The 18,971-nt window shown below is 35.2% G+C and overlaps 1 protein-coding gene across 6 annotated transcripts in view; it reads right to left on the reverse strand.

Annotated features, from left to right (window-relative positions):
- The window catches only part of FER (FER tyrosine kinase), a 315,987-nt gene that overhangs the window by 92,989 nt on the left and 204,027 nt on the right, over positions 1–18,971 (reverse strand). For all 6 annotated transcript variants that reach the window (XR_013998437.1, XR_013998438.1, XM_081132190.1 and 3 more), the window contains 2 exons: positions 14,930–15,045; positions 12,287–12,381 (listed from right to left, as the gene is read on the reverse strand). Coding sequence is in view for 4 of the 6 variants with exons in the window: in XM_081132190.1 (XP_080988316.1) it covers positions 12,287–12,381; positions 14,930–15,045 (211 nt within the window). In the remaining 2 variants the exon portion in view is untranslated. The remainder of the gene's footprint in view (positions 1–12,286; positions 12,382–14,929; positions 15,046–18,971) is intronic.

The following is an 18,971-nucleotide window of genomic DNA, read 5'->3' on the forward strand; positions in this document are numbered from 1 at the left end:
CTTGATTCTCTCCAATATTTTTATCATAATTTGGATGAAGACATAAAAGGCATGCCACATATAATACTTTTTAAAAATTGAAACTGTTCTGATATCCTAAAAAAAAACACCCCACATTTGAAGGGATATCAAAGTTGTTTTCAAATATGTAAAGAATCTCTTTTATGAAATAAGAACTGGAATAATTTCTATACAACTTCAGGTTTCAAGTTAGGTTTATGTTTTTAAGTATGCTAGAATACCATGTCTAAATTATTTCTTCAAAAGCACTAAGAGAAATCCTAATGCATGGGTTCACACACTTTCCACCTTCAAATACTTGCTTTGGGAGAATTTAACATCCCCCCCCCCGCCCCGCCTCTTTTTTTTTGCTTAGAACAGAAAGTTATGTTGCTAAGCATTTAGAATTAAAAAGTATAAAGAAGTTACTTGTGATGAGTCTGACATATTTTCACAATGATGAAGTCAATGATAAAAAGATGATTTCTCATGTAGGATAAAATATTTTAGAGGTATTAAAATTTCCTAGGATGGATGAATTTTCTAGCTGATTAAATCCTTATTTTGATCTCGCTTAGGCAAGACTGTTGAGATTCTACTGAAGTACAGCAAATATAATTATTTCAGCACTATGCTATTACAAGTAGTACTTAGTCCACAAAACACTTGGGATTTCAATGAGAATCAGGAAAAAACTTCTCATCCCCTAAGAAGCAAAGTCCTTGGAGAGGAGTTTAATATGAAAAGTGTGTTGCATGTATTTAATCGTTTATATGTGCTGTTCTAGGCATTATCTCACTGAACCCTCTTAACAATACTATAAATATTGATTTTCTCAAGAATAAGTTAGGAGCAGTGCTAGATCTCAAATCTATGTATTTCGTCTGAGACCAGAATGTAGTTTCATTCTTGTTTTTATAATGTAGCTGCATTAAGGACAGTGTATAAAAGGCTGAAGAGGTAGCTAATATTAATACAGTGTAAAAAAAGAGGCAGACAAGTTTAAGAGAGGTAAAGACTGGCTTGTTCCATTTAGCGGCTCACTGGTAATAAGTAACTGGAACCTAAAGACCTGCAATTGTTTAGTGGCTCTGGCCGTGTGGCCTTGGGCAAAACACTAACTTCTCTGAGCCTCAGCCTCATCATATATAATCCTGGTCTAACAACCTGTCAGGGCTGTAGTGAAGATTCAAGGAGTTTAGCACACTGCCCGACACACTGAAAGTTTAAAACTCAAGAAATATTCACTCTTATTTTGTTAGTTGCCATTAATATTATTATTGCTGAACTTCCCCCAGACTTCCACTTTGTGAACAATGACGCAGCAGAATTATAAAAGGACATGTATCCACTAACTTGCAAGTACACCTAGGGGCCAATCCCTCCCCTTGACACGCCAACAGCAATCAAGGCTCAGTTACAACAGGAGGGTGCATACAGCTTATGGGGGGGTGGGGAAGTGGGAGGTGCACCTTTAGCAACCTGGATAACAGGGGAGGCTGCACACTGGGCTCTACTGGACACCTACTATATAAGACCACTCTACCAAGATTAGGAGATGTAGCAGCTCTACCTAATACATAGAGGCAAACACAGGGAAGCAGACAAAATGAGGAGACAAAGAAACATGTCCCAAATGAAAAAAAGGACAAAAGTCCAGAAAAAGAACTAAAAAAAATGGAGACAAGCAACCTGCCAGATGCGGAGTCCAAACACTGGTTAGAAGGGTGCTTGATAAATTTAAAGCAAGGACAGATCAACTCAGAACTTCAATGTTTCTTATTGACACTTCTTAATGTGTCAATAAGAAACATTAACTGGAGATGGAAAACATAAAATAGGACCAGTCAGAAATGAAGAATACTCTAGAAGGAATCAACAGTACATTAGAAAGCAGAGGACTGAGTCACCAATTTGGAAGATGAGGTATAAAAAACACCCATTCAAAACAGCAAAAGGAATCCAAAAATATAAGAATAACTTAAGGAGCCTCAGGGACAACATCAAGCATACCAATATTCACATCATGGAGACACTGGAAGGAGAAGGGAGAGAGCAAGAAATTTGAAAAAAATGACAAAATTTCTCTTACTTGGCGAAGGAAACAGACATACAAGTCCAGAAAGCACAGAGAGTCCCAAACAAGATGAACCCAAAGAAGCCCACACTAAGACACAGCATAATTAAACATGCAGAAGGTAAAGACAAAGAGAAAACATTAAAAGCAGCAAGAGAAAAGCAATTCATTTCCTAAAGGGGCGCTGTCATAAAATTGTCAGCTGATTTCTCAACAGAAACTTTGCAGGCCAGAAGAGATTGGCACAAAATATTCAAAGTGTTGAAAAGCAATGACCAACAACCAAGATTACTCTATCCAGAAAAGCTATCATTTACAACTGAAGGACAAAGAGCTTCCCCGACAAGAAAAACCTGAAGTTCATCACTACCAAACCAGTATTACATGAAATGTTAAAGGGTTTTCTTTAAGAAGAAGAAAAAAAGATGGTAAACCATAAGCCTGGCCAGTGTGGCTCGGTGGTTGAGCATCTACCTATGACCCAAGAGATAACAGGATAAGGTTCGATTCCCAGTTGGGGCACATGCCTGAGTTGTGGGCTCGATCCCCAGTGGAGGACGTGCAGGAGGCAGCCAATCAATGACTCTCATCATTGATGTTTCTATCTCTCCCTCTCCCTTCCTCTCTCTAAAAGTAATAAAAACATATATTTAAAAAAAAAACATGAAAAATAAAATGGCAATAAATACATATCTATCAACAATTACTTCAGATGCAAATAGATTAAATGCTCCAACAAAAACAACAACAGGGTGCTGAATGGATAAGAATACATATGCTGTCTACAAAAGACTCACTTCAGATAGAAAGACACAGAGAGACTGAAAGTAAAGATATAGAAAAAGATATTTCATGAAAATAGAAATGAAAAAAAAGAAAGAAAAAGCTGAACTATCAATACTTATACCAGACAAAATAGACTTTAAAACAAAGGCTATAACAACAAAGAAGGACCCAGCAATTCCACTTCTGGGTATTTTTCCAAAGAAATACAAAATACTAATTTGAAAAGACATTTACATCCGTATGTTAACTGCAGCATTATTTACAATAGCCAAAATATGGAAGCAACCTAAGTGCGTATCAATAGATGAATGGATTAAGATGATGTGGTTGATATATACAATGGAATAGTACTCAGCTATAAAAAAGAATGAATCTTGCCATTTGTAACAACATGGCTGGACCTAGAAGGTATTGTGCTGAGTGAAATAAGTGGGATAGAAAAAGGCAAATGCCATGCAATTTCACTTATATGCACAATCTAAAGAACAAAATAAATGAACAAAACAGAAACAGATTCTTAGACACAAAGAACATTTTGATAGTTACCAGAAGGGAGGGGAGTGGGGTAGTAGGTAAAAAGATGAATGGATTAAGAAGCACAAATTAGCAGTTACAAAATAGTCATGGGGGTGTAAAGTATAGCATAGGAAATAAAATCAATAATATTGTAATAACTATGAATCTATTACCAGATAGTTAATAGATTTATTGGATGGACACACTGTAAGTTATATAAATGTCTAATCACTGGGCTGTATACCTGAAACTAATATATTGTATACCAGCTGGAATTTTAAAAAATTATTTTAAAAAAGACAGAGAGCAGAAGAGTATGTATAATAAGTTATTTGTATTAAAAATATATGTATATATTTTTATATATGTTTCCATTTGCAAAGAAAAGCTCAGAAGAATAAAACTAAAATTATACAAAATCAGACAATAAAAAAATCCCACAATAAACAAGTAAGAGCTGCTGCCTCCAAGAAGAATTACAAAGGGAATGGGGATCTGGTATGATTTTTCATTGTGCTTCCTATGTGCTCTTTGAAAGTAATACATAAAAAAACTTACCCCACTATCTAAAACACAATTATATTGGGAATATACAAAATATAATACAAAAATTGTTTATCCTGACTTACAAGGCCCTTCCTACCTTTTCAACCATATTATATGCCAGTCTCCCCCTGGCTCAATATGCCTCAGTCATTCTACCCTTCCCCCTGTTCCTCAAATATAAAAGCAATTCCTTCCCATAGCTTTTGCAGCTGCTATTTGTGCCTCTTCCTAGCCCTCTGCAAACGTATATTGCTTTTATCTTTCAGGTCGTAACACAAATGTCACCTTCTAGAGTTGTCTGCTAAGGCCTATAAAGTAAACAGGGGTCACTTGTTGCCATATCTTTGAGCAATATCCTTTACAGCAAAGTCTGCAATAAATTTATTTTCGGTTAGTGTTAAATATACTGAATTCGCTGAGGGAAGAGATCATGGGTATATTTCTCACTGATGTATAGAGAGTATGAAACTCAGAGTGTTGATGAAATAAAGTAACCCACATGTCACGATGGGTTTATAAAGAATGGAAAGTCTTGAAGAAAAACTGGTATATTTCTAAGTTGCAAAGTCACTTAAATACAGGGTGATATATGTGTTTTCAATTAAAATTGTCATTTGGGGGGTTTATTTTTATCAAAACTGACTAGTTTGCAATAGTTTTAAAAGAATAATAAAGCTCCTTCAAATTATAGCCTCATTAATTTAGAAATTCTACTTTTAAAAGAATGGAAGAATATAAACTTGACTCTTAAAACTAAATAATCTCAATGACATGTTTACAAATTTCTCACATATTACCTATTCTTTTTTTAAAAGGCACTTTTAAAGATGGAAAAATTTGCAAAAATACAAGTATTTGAGACTTTTATCCTATTCAACAAATTACAGATGTTAACTATAGAAAGGGTTTATTTCTTATCTTAGTAGCCAAGATGAAAATATAGAGACTCAGCACTTGCTGGTAGCAAATATCTTCTTAGAAGATAAATCAATTTATCAAAGATCTTGATAAAGTTCTCAATACTACCAGACTAACAGGTAAGAGAGGAAAAAAACAAAACAATGTCTTAAAACACCAGTTGCCAACCTGAAAGTATTTAATATATGTAATCTCTTAAGATACAAAGTTATTAAAGAAGCTATATAAAGTCACTTCTTTAATCTTTCCGTTTGCTCTATAAAGCCTTTCATTTGGAGTGCAGATACTGTCAAATGTGATACCATTTTCTCAATTTTGACACAGAAGACTTTAGGCAAATTTACATTTTCTCGCAAAGGTTACGTTTTCCAGGTGTGTTTATTAGGCTCTCAATTTCAGGCACAGCTGTATCATATTCTCCCTGAAATTGAAATTCATGCCCATAAATAGACACCAATGACAATCTACTTCAGCTTTGCAGAGGACAAATGAAGTGGAATAAAGAACAAGAAAGTTCCACATACACAAAACCTTGTTATAATGACAGCTTCTAATATTATTTTCACATTTTCAGTGACAAGAGGCTATACAATCCTTCACATAAAAGAGCGCCTTCAAGGTGGATTTGTGAAGATATTTTATGTTAAACAGTATCTGAAAACCAAGAAAGGAAAATAAAGAGCACCTAAATGAGAAGAGGGAGATTAAAAATGACCAGAAAACTAGAGGAGAAACGAGAAGAGAAAAACGCATGATGGATTTTCAGAAGTAATTAATTTGGCTTGTCATAAAATGCACAGTTAACAAACAGAAGAGTGATCTCCTCCTTAAAAGCACATTCAAATTTATGAAGGGGAAGGAAGAGAAGGCCAGGACATATGCATCCCATCTACTCGGCCCAGCAGAAAACAGTCTCAGGCCTGGAGGGCCTCAGAGATATTCCGTATTTTCCATGCTATTTTCATAAATGTGAAGCTCTCCATGAGTTACCCTTGAAAGCCTGTAAGGGCAGCAAGAATCTAGTATGTTCAGTTGAGGGTGATTGGCTCAAGGTGACTCCTTACATCGAACTAGTTTGTCACTAAGATCCGCACAGCTCTCTCTGGTTTGAACCCCACCGCCCGCCTTCCTCAGCTTCTGCTCTCGCCTTCCCCACGCTCCTGCAGCGCCCCCGGGCTGGGAGCGCTCACCCCCACGTACCCACAGGGCTGGCTCCCTCGCCTCCAGCACGGTTTCCTCTCTGCCCTTCGGGGGTCTTCCCTGGGCACTGACACTTTCAACCTCCACTCGTCCCAACAACTGCTACCTGGTTCCCTCTGCGCTTTATTTCCTTAATAACATTCAATGTACTATACATTTTACCTACTTATCTAACGTATTTCTTCCCCCCACTAGAATGTAAGCTCCATGAGAGCAGGAATTTGGGCTTTTTATGGTGTCTTTGGTCTATTTTCTTCACTGTTGAATCTTTAGTACCTGGAACACATAGCAGGCATTCAGTAACTGTCCAATAAATGAATGGATTTATTCAATCATTTATTCATTTATGATTCGATGAATCATTTACTCATTCAATAAATGAATGAATTTTAAGTAAAATTCAACTTAAAGAATAGCGGCATCTATGAATAGTGATATACCTTCTCAAATACAAACTGGAAGGTCTTCATTTCTCCCACAAATTTAGAACGTGTCTCAGCTATCGTTTCTGAATACACAGAATGACTCACAACTAGAAAGGGGTAAAACTCACAAAGGAGAGAAAGAAGGTAGCATCCAAACATCTTTGGCTAATGCTATAAAGAGGCATTTCTTTGGTTTCTACACAAAGTAGTCTACCTATGTTACACTTCAATACAAATAGAAAAAACCTAACATTCACTTTTCAACCTTCGTCATGAGTAAAATAAATATTTTTTAAGAACTTTGATTCAGCCCGGCCGGGCGTGGCTCAGCGGTTGAGCGTCGACCTGGGATCCAGGCAATCGGGGTTTGATTCCTGGTCAGGGCACAGGCCCGGGTTGTGGGCTCGATCAATGACTCTCTCATCATTGATGTTTCTCTCCCTCTCTCCCCCTCTCCTTTCCTCTCTCTGAAATCAATCGATATATTAAAAAAAAAAAAAAAAAAAAAGAATTTTGATTCAATTGATTTTCAGTTGTCTTTTAATCTTGAAAAACTAGTTTGTGCTCCTCACAGTTTAAATAACTGTTTTCCTTACAATTCTGATAATATGAAAAGCTCATATTAATAGGCACTGTCAGATTCAGATACATGGGATAGGTTATAGAAAAAAACCTATTTACTTGTAAAAACAAGACATTATATGTAAAATTTGATTTTTTTATTTCAGTTGAGTTCACCAGTTCTACTAGTCCTATTCATACTTCTAACATTTGCATCAAATATAAGCAGGCTTTCAAAAATAATGCATACTTTCTTATCATTTAAAATACTACTTTAAATTTTACATTCGAGTATTTTAAGATTTTTCTATGTTCAGTAACAAAAGTTTAAAAATGATAACCTAATAAAACAACAATAAAAGTAATCAGTACCTTAAAGAACTGCTTATTCCCGTGGAAGGATGCATGTGTTCCCAACTCCTACACTCCTTTCGGTCATTGAGGAACTTCAATTACCATAAAGTCATTTTAAAAACAGGATCTAAGAGCAAGACTACAGTTCAGAACCTGCTTTGTCCTGCTCACCAGGCTGTCTGTCTCCTTGCTGGAGGTAGTTATAGGTATTAAGTGCCATTAGATGCTCAGAATATAAAAAACATATGAGTAATATTGCTCAGATACACATAACGCATCTATGGCTCAAACATACCACGTAAGTATGTTTGTTATAACGTATCAACCTTTGCTTATTGATAGAAAAAAATCCCTAGGCACTTCTTTAAAACCACACAAGCCAAAGAGGTAGTAATAGTCGTATTTTAAGTTTCATTTCTCTTATCTTCCTTCTGGGTCAAAGTTTTTAGCATTTAGTTCAAAAAGAACATACACTACTAGAAGGGAGTGGTCTACTTGAAAACAACAGGAAAATGCCAATGCCATATGTGTGGAATACCACCAGGCTGTCAATTTAGGTAAGAGGGGGTAAATAAATTAAGTGACTATTTTCAAAGGATGTAAGTGCTTTGAGTGTCTGGAGAAATGACCAGTTTAAACTATTCCATCTGCATTCACTTTGGGATATTAGGCAGCAAATGAAACACTATGACAGCCCAACATATCATTTGGCTGAGAAAAAAAGTATTAAAGATGCCATTCCTTTTAAAACATTTTTTTGGAAATATTTTAATTATATCAAAATCTATTATCTGTGATATAAAATGGCAACTGAGTGCATTTATTTTGCTTTTCATTAATGTAATATAGTTGAGCTACAAAATAAAGACCAATGTCTAAATTTAGATATTTTAACACCAGTTAATATATATAAAAAAATTACCCATTCTCCGAAAAGAAAATTTACTATGCACTATTTTATAATTATAGTCATTGAGACTCATACCAAATTTGTTTTAAGAGTGTTCTGTTGACATCTCCAAACAACATGAAGTAATAAACACCACAAAATTAGGTTCTTCTTTAACACTGTATTAACAAAATAAAATACCCAGCCATGCAGCTGACATATCTTATAAGTTTTGGTAAAAAATATTAATTTGAGAATGACTATGTTATCCTTTCTCTTGAATTCACAATTCCCTGCTGTGAACTGATAGCTGTCATACAACCGGCAATGGGTTAAATCTTTGGAAGGCAAGGTTCCAATCAGATTTTGAGGGCTCTCTTTTAGTGAGTGCCAGGAGCCATGTTCCTTAATTTTTTGTTGGCCCAGTTTACCCTTTTCTACATTTATGGTGAGTGAAAGAAACAAATGCAAGTCAAGTATCCAGAGCCCAAACCCTGGGAGTCTGTTATCAAAGGAACAGGAGCTGAAATTTCCAGTGACTACTAACTACAATAACCTCCTATTGCTATAACATCACATAACTTGAATTAATTCTGTTAAGATCACATAAAAATATAAAATCTCATGATGAACTGAGGGGGCAAAATGTTTATTTTGAAAAAGAATTCAATCTACCAGCAAAAATTAGTGAGGTTACCTACAGAAATTACAAATGGAAATACAGAATTAAAAGAAGGGGAATTCTGACAATGGAAAGATGTCTACTGAAAGTTTAGAGATATTTACTAATCATGTCCAGATTTCTAAGCCAAAAATCTATATATAATCTCTAATTATATGAGCTCAGTTCCTTTATTTTTAAGCATGTTATAGAGATGAGATAGATTTTGATGATGTCTAAAAACCTGGTAAAAATTCGTCAATTCTAGAAATTCCAAAGACATAAGTCATTTTAAAATTAAGATAAGTTTGAGGATTGCCCAGGGGCACGCATCTGTGGAATGTACCAGATAATATAACATTCAATTAGTTCCAGGAAGTTCTGAACTCAAAGAGAACATCCAGGTGAGAAACAAGGAGGCAGTTACAAGTCTCTCGCGAAGGAAAGAGTGAGGACTGACATTTCTTAAGGCTTGCTAAAATTAATCAGCGCTACCCAGGATCTGCAGACATGGTACCTAGAGGTTAAACTGCTTAGTCTCCAATTCATCAGGGTATCCTGTGGCAGCCCTAACTTAACCAGATATAAAAACAAATGGCAGATGCCTGGACCATAAATATTCCTTTAAGCCATGCTTGTCACTTAAACAAAAAGCTCATCATTTCCCTCATCTGAATTTCTAAAATAAAATGGGGTCATCTTTTAGCATATTAGAGTTTTTTGTTTTAGTGTTTCCTAGCTCCATTTAGAATTGCCTTCTGTTTGATTTTTCTTATAAAGCAACTCATAGCAAACAAGTAAATAACTAAGGTATTTGTAATTCAAGAGATGATTCAAATGAAGGCAGGGTTATCTTGGGAGTATTCACTCTAAACTTGAATTCTCAAATGCTTATAATCTCTTCAAACATTACTGTGGTTAAAATATATTTTGGATTTATGATTCCAAAGGGCTCAGTTATCTGACAAGAACAGGAGCATATTAAATCTTTGCATAATACATTTTTGAAATGGCTTGCATATTAGACACTAAGCAGTTATTAAATTTTGCTTTTAACCTACCAGTTTTCTAAATCTTTCCTCCACAGCTTGATCCCCATAGAGAAAAAAGTAACTCAAACAAAAATTTTCCTGTTTACTGCAACAGCTATTTACTTATCTGTGCGCCAGGTTGAGAAATTATGGAACGAGGATTCGTGTATTTTGCCCGGAGGGTATCTTGCATAGACATTGGCTTGAATTTTCATTTATATTTTCAATTCATAAAAGGATTATATATTTTGACCCACTTATAAACTGAATGATATAATAGAAAACAGCATGATTTTCCACTTGCTATTTAACTGATGTTGACAAGTCACTTCAAACTTTCTAAACTTCATTTAGCTTATTTGTAAATGGATATAAAAATACTGCCTGGTAGGACAAATGACATAATGTTAAAGTGCTTTGACAACTTTAAAATTTTATGTAACTGTAAAATATTTTATATTAGTACGCTACTTTTATAAGAATGAAAACCAGCTTATTTCCCCATCATGTCTTCTGTAAAAAGAGGAAAAAGGACAGTTTCTCTCGCAGTTATCTGAGAGTTTGTTACGAAAAGTTTCAAATTTAAGAAAAATTTTCCTAACAACTAAAATATTATAGGTTAGAGCTAAAATTCAGAGGCCCTTTAATCTAGCCACTTTAGTTCTACATATAAGAAAAGAAAGACCCAGGAAGGCTAAGTATTAAAACATCCAAACAAAACAGTCACAAATGGGGGTGGAATGAGAAGAAATAAAGACAAATTTTAAACGTTCCACTTTGTCCTCAGGTCATTCTTGCCTGGAGAAGTTAAAGGGTAGGATAAGAGTTAGGGGCAGGGGCAGGTTCAGAGTTTGAGATCAAGTTCTTGCCAGAGTATATCATTTTAATAAGTTACTTTTTTAGCCAATTATAAAATAAAAATTATGATTATGAGAATACATAAATGGTTTTTTATTAAACACTCTAAGAAATAGATGTCTATACAAACATCTACAGGTATATATAATGTGTATTTACACACAATCATAGTACATTCATGTTTACAACTCAATTATTCTTCCTTTATAGCTCAGGAAGCTAAGGCACAGAAAGGTTAAGGAAGTTGAGCTAGATTGCACAGCTTGTGTCTATATCAAGGTTTCAGCCATGACTGACTGGCCCTTAGGCCTTTTTTTTATTTTTACTTTTTCATGAATGGGTGTTAGGTTTTGTCAAATGTTTTTACTGTATCAGTTGATATGACCATGTGATTTTTTTTAGCCTGTTGATATGATGGATTACATTGATTTTTAAATGTTGAAACAAGCCTTGTGCACCTGGGTTAAATGCCTCCTGAGTTTTTCATAACCATATACTTAAGAGCTTTTCATCTTGCAGTGGAAATATTTTTCATAAGGAACTTCATGCTTTTTTGATGATTTAGCTTTACAAATTCTGTTGTGTTCATTGATGAGAAAAGGTTGCAAAGGACTGTACTGATAGAAAAAAGGAGAAAATAGGAAGAGTTTATTACCAAAGTTTAACTTGAAAATGTCCTAAAATTATGAGTCCATTATTTTTGAACCTAATATTTTGGCCCAATTTTTATGACATTAGAATGTAAGATATAACTGGTTTAGTACCAGAAATTTCAAAGCTATGTTTTAAAAATGCACATTCCATACGATCCATTCATTCTACTTCTAGGTACTGTATTTTCCCTAGAGAAATGAGAGGACATGTCCATTCAAAGACTTGTACATGGATGGTCACAGCAGCTTCACTGGTAGTAGCCCCAAACAGAAAACAACCCCAAAGTCTATCACAGCTGAATGGATAAACCGTGGAATATTCATGTGATGTAATTCTACTCAGCAGTAAGAAGGAATGAATTGATACACACTACAACATGGGTGAATCGCACACAAAAGTACCAGACTGTATGATTCCATTTACATGAAACTCTAAGAAGTACTAGTATAGTTTCAGAAAGCACATCAGTGGTTGGCTGGAGAGGATGAGGGAAACAAGCCGGTCAGAGAAAGATGAGTGCCATACGATTTCACTCACATGTGGGATTTAATGAACTGAACAAACAAGCAAAGCAGAGACAGGCTCAGTAGAGAGCAGGCGGGAGCTCTGGTGGGGCAGGGGATGTCTTCGGGGGGATGGAGGGATTGAGCAAAAAAGAAGAGAACTCACGGACACGGACAACAATGTGGTGACTGCAGGGGGGAGGAGAGGAGGGGGAGGTGGAAGCGGGCAGAGGGGATAAATGGTGACGAAAAATAAAATAAAATTTAAAATAAACTGTCATCAAGGAAACCTCTAAAATGACATTACCTGGAATCAGTTCCATAATGATGTAGATAGGCTGTCTTTGTGTGCAAACTCCAATAAGTTTGACAATATTGGGATGATCATATTGCTTGAGAATTCTGTATGGGAAAAAAGTGTAAGAATAATTATTTAAATAAAGCATTAATTCATGATCATAAATAATGTACACTAGTAGGATACACTTTAATCAATATAATTCAATTTTTAAAACTTCAGTGTGAACCCAAGTTATGACAAATGGGATATATGCAAATTTCCATAAATGTTGGCAAAATATAGGCACAAATCAGTCAGTTATCCTTAATTCAATTCAATATTCACTTAAAAATTATTAGCCACTCTGAATGACTAGCAACCACGCTAAACAGAAATAACTTACTTAGTCCAAAACATGTAGAACTCCCTTCAAAATATCTGGGTTTAGCCACCACCACAAAAGCAGAGCTGAAAAGTATTAATGAACTCAAAACTGTAAGTTGCTAGGGTAGCATCTTTTTTGTTTTGCTTTGTTTTATGTACACACTTTATTTAAAAAACATAAAAATAAGAATCCAATACATGTTGATACATACTATAGGATAATCCCTTCATTAGATTTTGTAATCAATGTTTTGATTATCATAATCTCAAAATAGTAAAAACTCAAAAGTTTTGAGAAAGCTATCAAAAGGTTTAACAATAACTGAGTAACAGAGTTTCAGTATGGACTTAAGCTAAAGCAGAGAACACTTAGTTTGGATAAAGCAAAATTTTAGAGGGCTATGAAATAGCACAGACTCATCCATAGGACTCCAAGCTCGAGTTAAAAGTAGACGAGATTCCCTCAGAGGCCTGTCTACCCTGATGATTTCTATTACAAAATGTATTCCATATTATCTTATTGACATAGTTATAAGCTCACTTATATTTAAAAGGTGCAGTTTTCTTTCCTAAGAGAATGAAAAAATAGCTTTATTTGGAGAAAGATAAAACCATTTGTATACATTTTGTACATGTACAATTAAAGCAGAGATAGCTCTAAGAAAAATATTTTATATTAAAAATATAAAATGATTTATAAATGAAAAGATAAATCAGGAAGAATTCTAGAGATAAAGGAAATAATCTGATAATAACTTTGAGTTTGCAACTTCTACAGGGAATTAAAAAGGAAGTTTTAAAATGTTTGACTAACCCAAAATGTCATTTATGAGGCTGGAAATTGCTTAGTAAAGAAATTCCAAAGAACAGCCAGCCTGAACTCCAATAATATTAAATATCTAAATACAGAGCTCTATCATCTATTAAAGGACACTTAAGAGTTTTGCAAGGGTATAATTTTCATTTTTAAAATAAAACAATCTCACTTTAGAAGAGCAAATTAAACCCTCTATTTTGCAATGAAACTATCATGAATTAGAAAAGCAAAAAATTAAATATTTTTGAAAATGTTGGATATAACTTAACCCATAATATCTATGAATATCTATAAAATAATAAACCTATGAATTTCAAACCTTACATTTATCAGAGCATATTTTTCTGAAATGCTAGTAATAATACACATAAAACAGGTTTTCAACTTTATTCTGTAGACAATATTCAATAAATGCATCATACTAGTTTACTCCATTGCTATCAATAATCATTTTTAGATAAATGGAGAAATGTACATCAAAATGCTCCATGCTGTGGGACTTAGCTCTCTCAGTGCCATGTCCTCTCAGTGCCATGCCCTCTCAGTGCCTTGTCCTCTCACTGCCATGTCCTCTGTTCCCCATGATACTTTACAAAAACTTCAATTTTATACACTAGGCCACGAGGGAGACACCCCCCCCATCCCCCCGCCCCACCCCCCCGCCCTCCCCCACCCCCCAGCACACACACTCTCCTTCCCTCCCTTTGCACCAACAATCTATGGACCCACCTAGTCTCCTTTCCTCTCCCATCCACCCACCCACCCATCTCCCAACCACATGTCTATCATCACTCCGCTCAAAGCGCTTTTTAATTGGTTTTGTGTTTTGTTATATAAACTAGATGTTACCATTAACAGAATAGTTTTAACTATCTGCAATACAGGGGTAGCAATTTGGAACATTAAATTTTAGCTGATAATAGGAAAAAGAAAATAATTATCTTAGAAGATCAGTAAGAAAAGAAAATGCCAAACACTAAATTAAAGAAGACATTTGAAGTTCTTAGAAAAGAAAATTAACAGATGGGGAAAAAATAATCAAATGATGATATCTACGTAAGGTAGGAGAGATGAAATTATATATCTAAATATTTATGAAAATTATGTATTTTATACATAGAATATAGTAATGTTTTTGTTACAAGAAAAATCACAACTTTGCATATATAGATATATATGTATATACATGTGAAATAAAAGCAAAAAACATTGCAATAATTTTTAAGGATTTGAATACTCACTGTTTTTCCACACCTGGGTCTTTTCACTGTGCCTATCTAACTGATCTACAGTCTAACTCGAAACCGGAAGCTTTTTGCTTCCACGTTGTGTGAGTGCTTCCTTATGTAAGAGGCTCTGAAAGTGCTCATTTCTACTTCAGCAAATTACAGTTCACGATATCTTCAAGCTTACATTTCAGTGAATCACATATTATAAATACACACTTTACATAACTTTAAAGAACTCACTTGGCTTCTTGCAAAAATTTTATTTTCAGTTCCTGAGGAAGATCTTCTTTACATGTTTTAACAGCAACGGAAGTTTTATCCTTTAATGTGCCCTTAAATACTTCACCAAAATTTCCCTGAAAGCACAAATACATTTATTGTTTGAGGTGCAAGACAGCCACGTAAATCTTTGCAAAACACAAGAAAAGCATATAATGATGCGTCTTGAGTTCATCAAAGTACTCTTAGCTTTATTCAGTTCGGAGTGGAAATCAAGTTGCCCTGACCAATCCTCTCAACCGGAAATGCGCTACTGAAGGCCACTGCGAGCGGAGCCGCTGGGGGTGGCAGCGGGAGTGGGAGAGGAGGGGGCACAGGGCCGGGCAGGGAAGGACTGCCAGCCGCTGCCGGGTGTGCTCATGTCACCTGTGACAAATTCATTTCTATCAAATGTATGAACTCCTAACCTTATTCTATGGCTAGAACGTATTTTGATTTAAAATGCCTAACTTCCAGTTTGAAGTCATTTTTCTTTTATTATAAACACAAAACACTACAGAGAAGACCTATAAGGCTAACACAACAATTATTTTTTTAGTATTCCCTTCAAGTTTTTCGACGTATGCTTATGTATTTTTTATAAAGCTATAATATAATATGCAGGCATTACATTATAATAAGCTTCAACGCTACTGTTGTTGAGCAAGAAGGAGCTGAAGTAGAAGTCTGCTAGTTACTGAGTTTTCGAGTTCTAAGGTCAATGTAACTCTTAACCAACAGTTCAAGGTATATAAATTCTACATGTTACTAATAAATAATTTAACATGATTAAAAGACAAAATATTTTTGAATATTTTAAGTATTACTTAATATTTTACTTAATTTTAAAATTTTTATTTTACTTAAACTTTAAGTACACTTAAATATTTCATAAATAGCATTCATTATTATTAAATCTAATATTCAATTCTTAAATATTTATTAAAAAACAATGATTATGAATTCAACATAATACACATTCGTCATGTTAGAAAAAGGGAAATTTGAGCTTTGTGTCCTTGTATGTTTGTTATCCTCAAGGTTCCCCCGCCAACACACCCACAATTATGAGGTCATTAATACATCAGCGATAGAGCTGAGAGAAGATATTAATATACACAATTACTGCTAGACTTCTACTTATCTGAATGATTCTGAAGCACTTATAATTTAATTTGTCTAAAACTTAACATTTTACTCATTAGACTTTTCCTGGCAAAATTACCATTTTCATTTACTAGGACCATCATTCTCTCTGCAAGCTTTCAGATTCTATCTCTGCAATACTTGTGTCTTCCTCCTTGCATCTCAGACAGGCTATCCTGATTCAAGATCCTAACTTTCTCACCTAAACTGCTCTGTCAGTCACTCAGCCCTTCAATCTATCCACCACCGCACTGCCAGATTAATCTTCCCAAGAGACAACTTACTTCTTACTCAAAATCCATCCTTCAATTATCATCACTTTCTCAGCCTGTCTAGCTCCAAAATACAGCCTGTTACATGTGTCCCAAACACAAGTGATCCCACAACACAGGCCATGCCTTTCCTACATTTTCATCCTCCGTGGAAACCAGCCCCCACCTCCAATCAGGGAAAATGCTAGCTAATTTTTAAGTTCATTTCTTAAGCCCCCTTCTTCTGAATACTTTCTTGATCTTCCCAAAAGTATGTATCCCGTTACTGAACACTTACCACCCTATTGCCCCTTTGCACTTTTCTAATGGTTTCTGCCCTATACAACAGGTCTTGGCATATAATAGGCATTCGAAAATTTTAAACATTCACTCAACAATCATAATGCTATCAGGACTTCAACTCAATCAACAGTGGTCAAGGGGGAATCTCCAAACACTGAGAAATAGACCAGGCTTCCCAGATACCTCTTCTCCATCCAAAGAAGTCAGGAGGAAGCCTAGGACACCCTGTCATTTAACAGGCACAGCTTCATCTCTGCTACTAAGTCCATGAGGCTAAATAATATGTCTCTTGCCAATTTTTATGTCATTTTTCATGAGAAGATCTTGGTCCTAGGTTAATCCTCATCTCCCTCTTTAATCTTTCCTAGATTCTGCAGACTTCTATTCAACCCTCTATATCCAAATTTTCCCCTTCCACGGTGCCTTCTGGAAGCCATGGTTCATCACGACAAACATTTTGTCTTCAGTGTCTTTTTTGGTCATTCTCTTCACCTAATTGTTCCAACAGAAACTTGCTTCTCACTTGAAAACACTCAAATGGTGGCTGAGCTTCCTTTTGCCTTCTAAACTTAAAAGACAACTTCTCCATCCAACTCTTCTTCCACTGACCTGGAGATGGAATAAAGTATTCTACTAGTTCCTTGTTAATGTTTTCAAACCATTTTTATCTCCTGATTTCCTCAGAAAAAACACCCAGCTTTGAAGCTTTATCACTTGATTATATACCAACTGACCCTTACTATGGCTACCAGCCATTGAATTTGAAAATATTTTCCTTCATTTACTGACAATTTATAGTGAGCTCCTGATCACTATACCCAGTGTTATTCTTGTCTTAATTCTTGGCAATTTTAACAGACACTTAAAAATCCTTGCAACAGTTCAAACTCCATTTTTTTGAACATCTCTCTTTCAACGATCTTCTGTTTCAAACTATTTCTAGGATCATAACAAACTTCGCTATTGTCAATAATGCAACTCCTCTATAATATCTATTTCATTTTCTGGCTGGCTTCTATTTTTCTAGCTTACTTCCTCTAGTATCTAGACTACAAAAATCCTGTAACTCTGTAAGAACCTCAAAATCTTCAGACCCTATTACTTTTCATTGTCCACCACCCCCTTAATATCCTTTCTTCCTTCCTATCTAGCCTAAATTCCATGGTCAATAATTACAATTGCTTACCATACATTTCCAACATTTGTGTTCCCCTTAATCTGTAGAACTTCCTTGTCAAATCCACAACCCAAATTAAACGCAGCACTCTGCCTACTCTGCACCTATTTAGCTAAATGTAACTGAAGAAAACCCACAACCAGGTAGACTGGTTCCACTTTAAATTCATGAACACAAACCTCCCTAATGCTGCCCAACAATCATATGACAATTCTCTCACGCTCATTCTCAATACGTTTCCCCCTTCTACTCTCTTAAATGCCCTACTCTTCCTCCCTCCACCCTCATTCGTAGTTGATAATCTTGCTTCCTACTTCACTAAGAAAACAGAAGCAACCTAGAGAGAACTTCCAGACTCTCAGCTCCACATTTACCCACCTACCAATCTTCCTTGCTCTTATAAAAATGAACTACTGTGTTTTTACTGAAGTCAGTTCTCCACTGTAAACTAAATTCCCTCTTACCTACTCAATGACATTACTCCACCAATTCTCATCTCTCCCTTGCAAATCATAAATTTGTCACCAGATCATTCCCAACTGCAAACCAGCATGCCTGCAGGACACTACACGACCTATACACTCACTGACTCACCGACTTCCTGTCCTATCATAGTCTTCCTTGCTTCCTCAGTTACAACCAAAAGATCTCCCTTGCTCTTCAAATGAAATTTGCATTGGTTACTCCTGTCTAGAACCCTCTTCCTTAGATGTCCACATGGCTAAATCCCTCCTATCCAAGTTTTTATTTGAAATAAATAAATTTTAATAAGACAATTTTTAAAAACAATTTTAAAAGACTTGCCTGAATTTCCTTATTACAAATTGCAACTTCTAACAATAGCACTCCTAAATTCCTTGTATTTTTCACAAGACTCGGCATCCTTTAACATTATAAAATTTACTATTTATTACATTTATTGTTTATCAGCCTTCTCCTGATAGACAGAATAAAAGCTCCATGAGGGCAAGGATATCTGTCTGCTTTGTTCATCAATTTATCACTAGTACCTAGAAGAGTACCTGTCACATAGCAGGCAATCCTCAACAACTTGAGGACTGCATAAAATATTTCTTGAATACCAACTATACATCAAGTATGGTCTATTAAGAGTATAGTACTCAAAAAGTTAGAATTCCTGTCTCAA

Source organism: Miniopterus schreibersii, assembly GCF_964146895.1.
Source record: "Miniopterus schreibersii genome assembly, chromosome: 3".
NCBI classification, from domain to species: domain Eukaryota; kingdom Metazoa; phylum Chordata; class Mammalia; order Chiroptera; family Miniopteridae; genus Miniopterus; species Miniopterus schreibersii.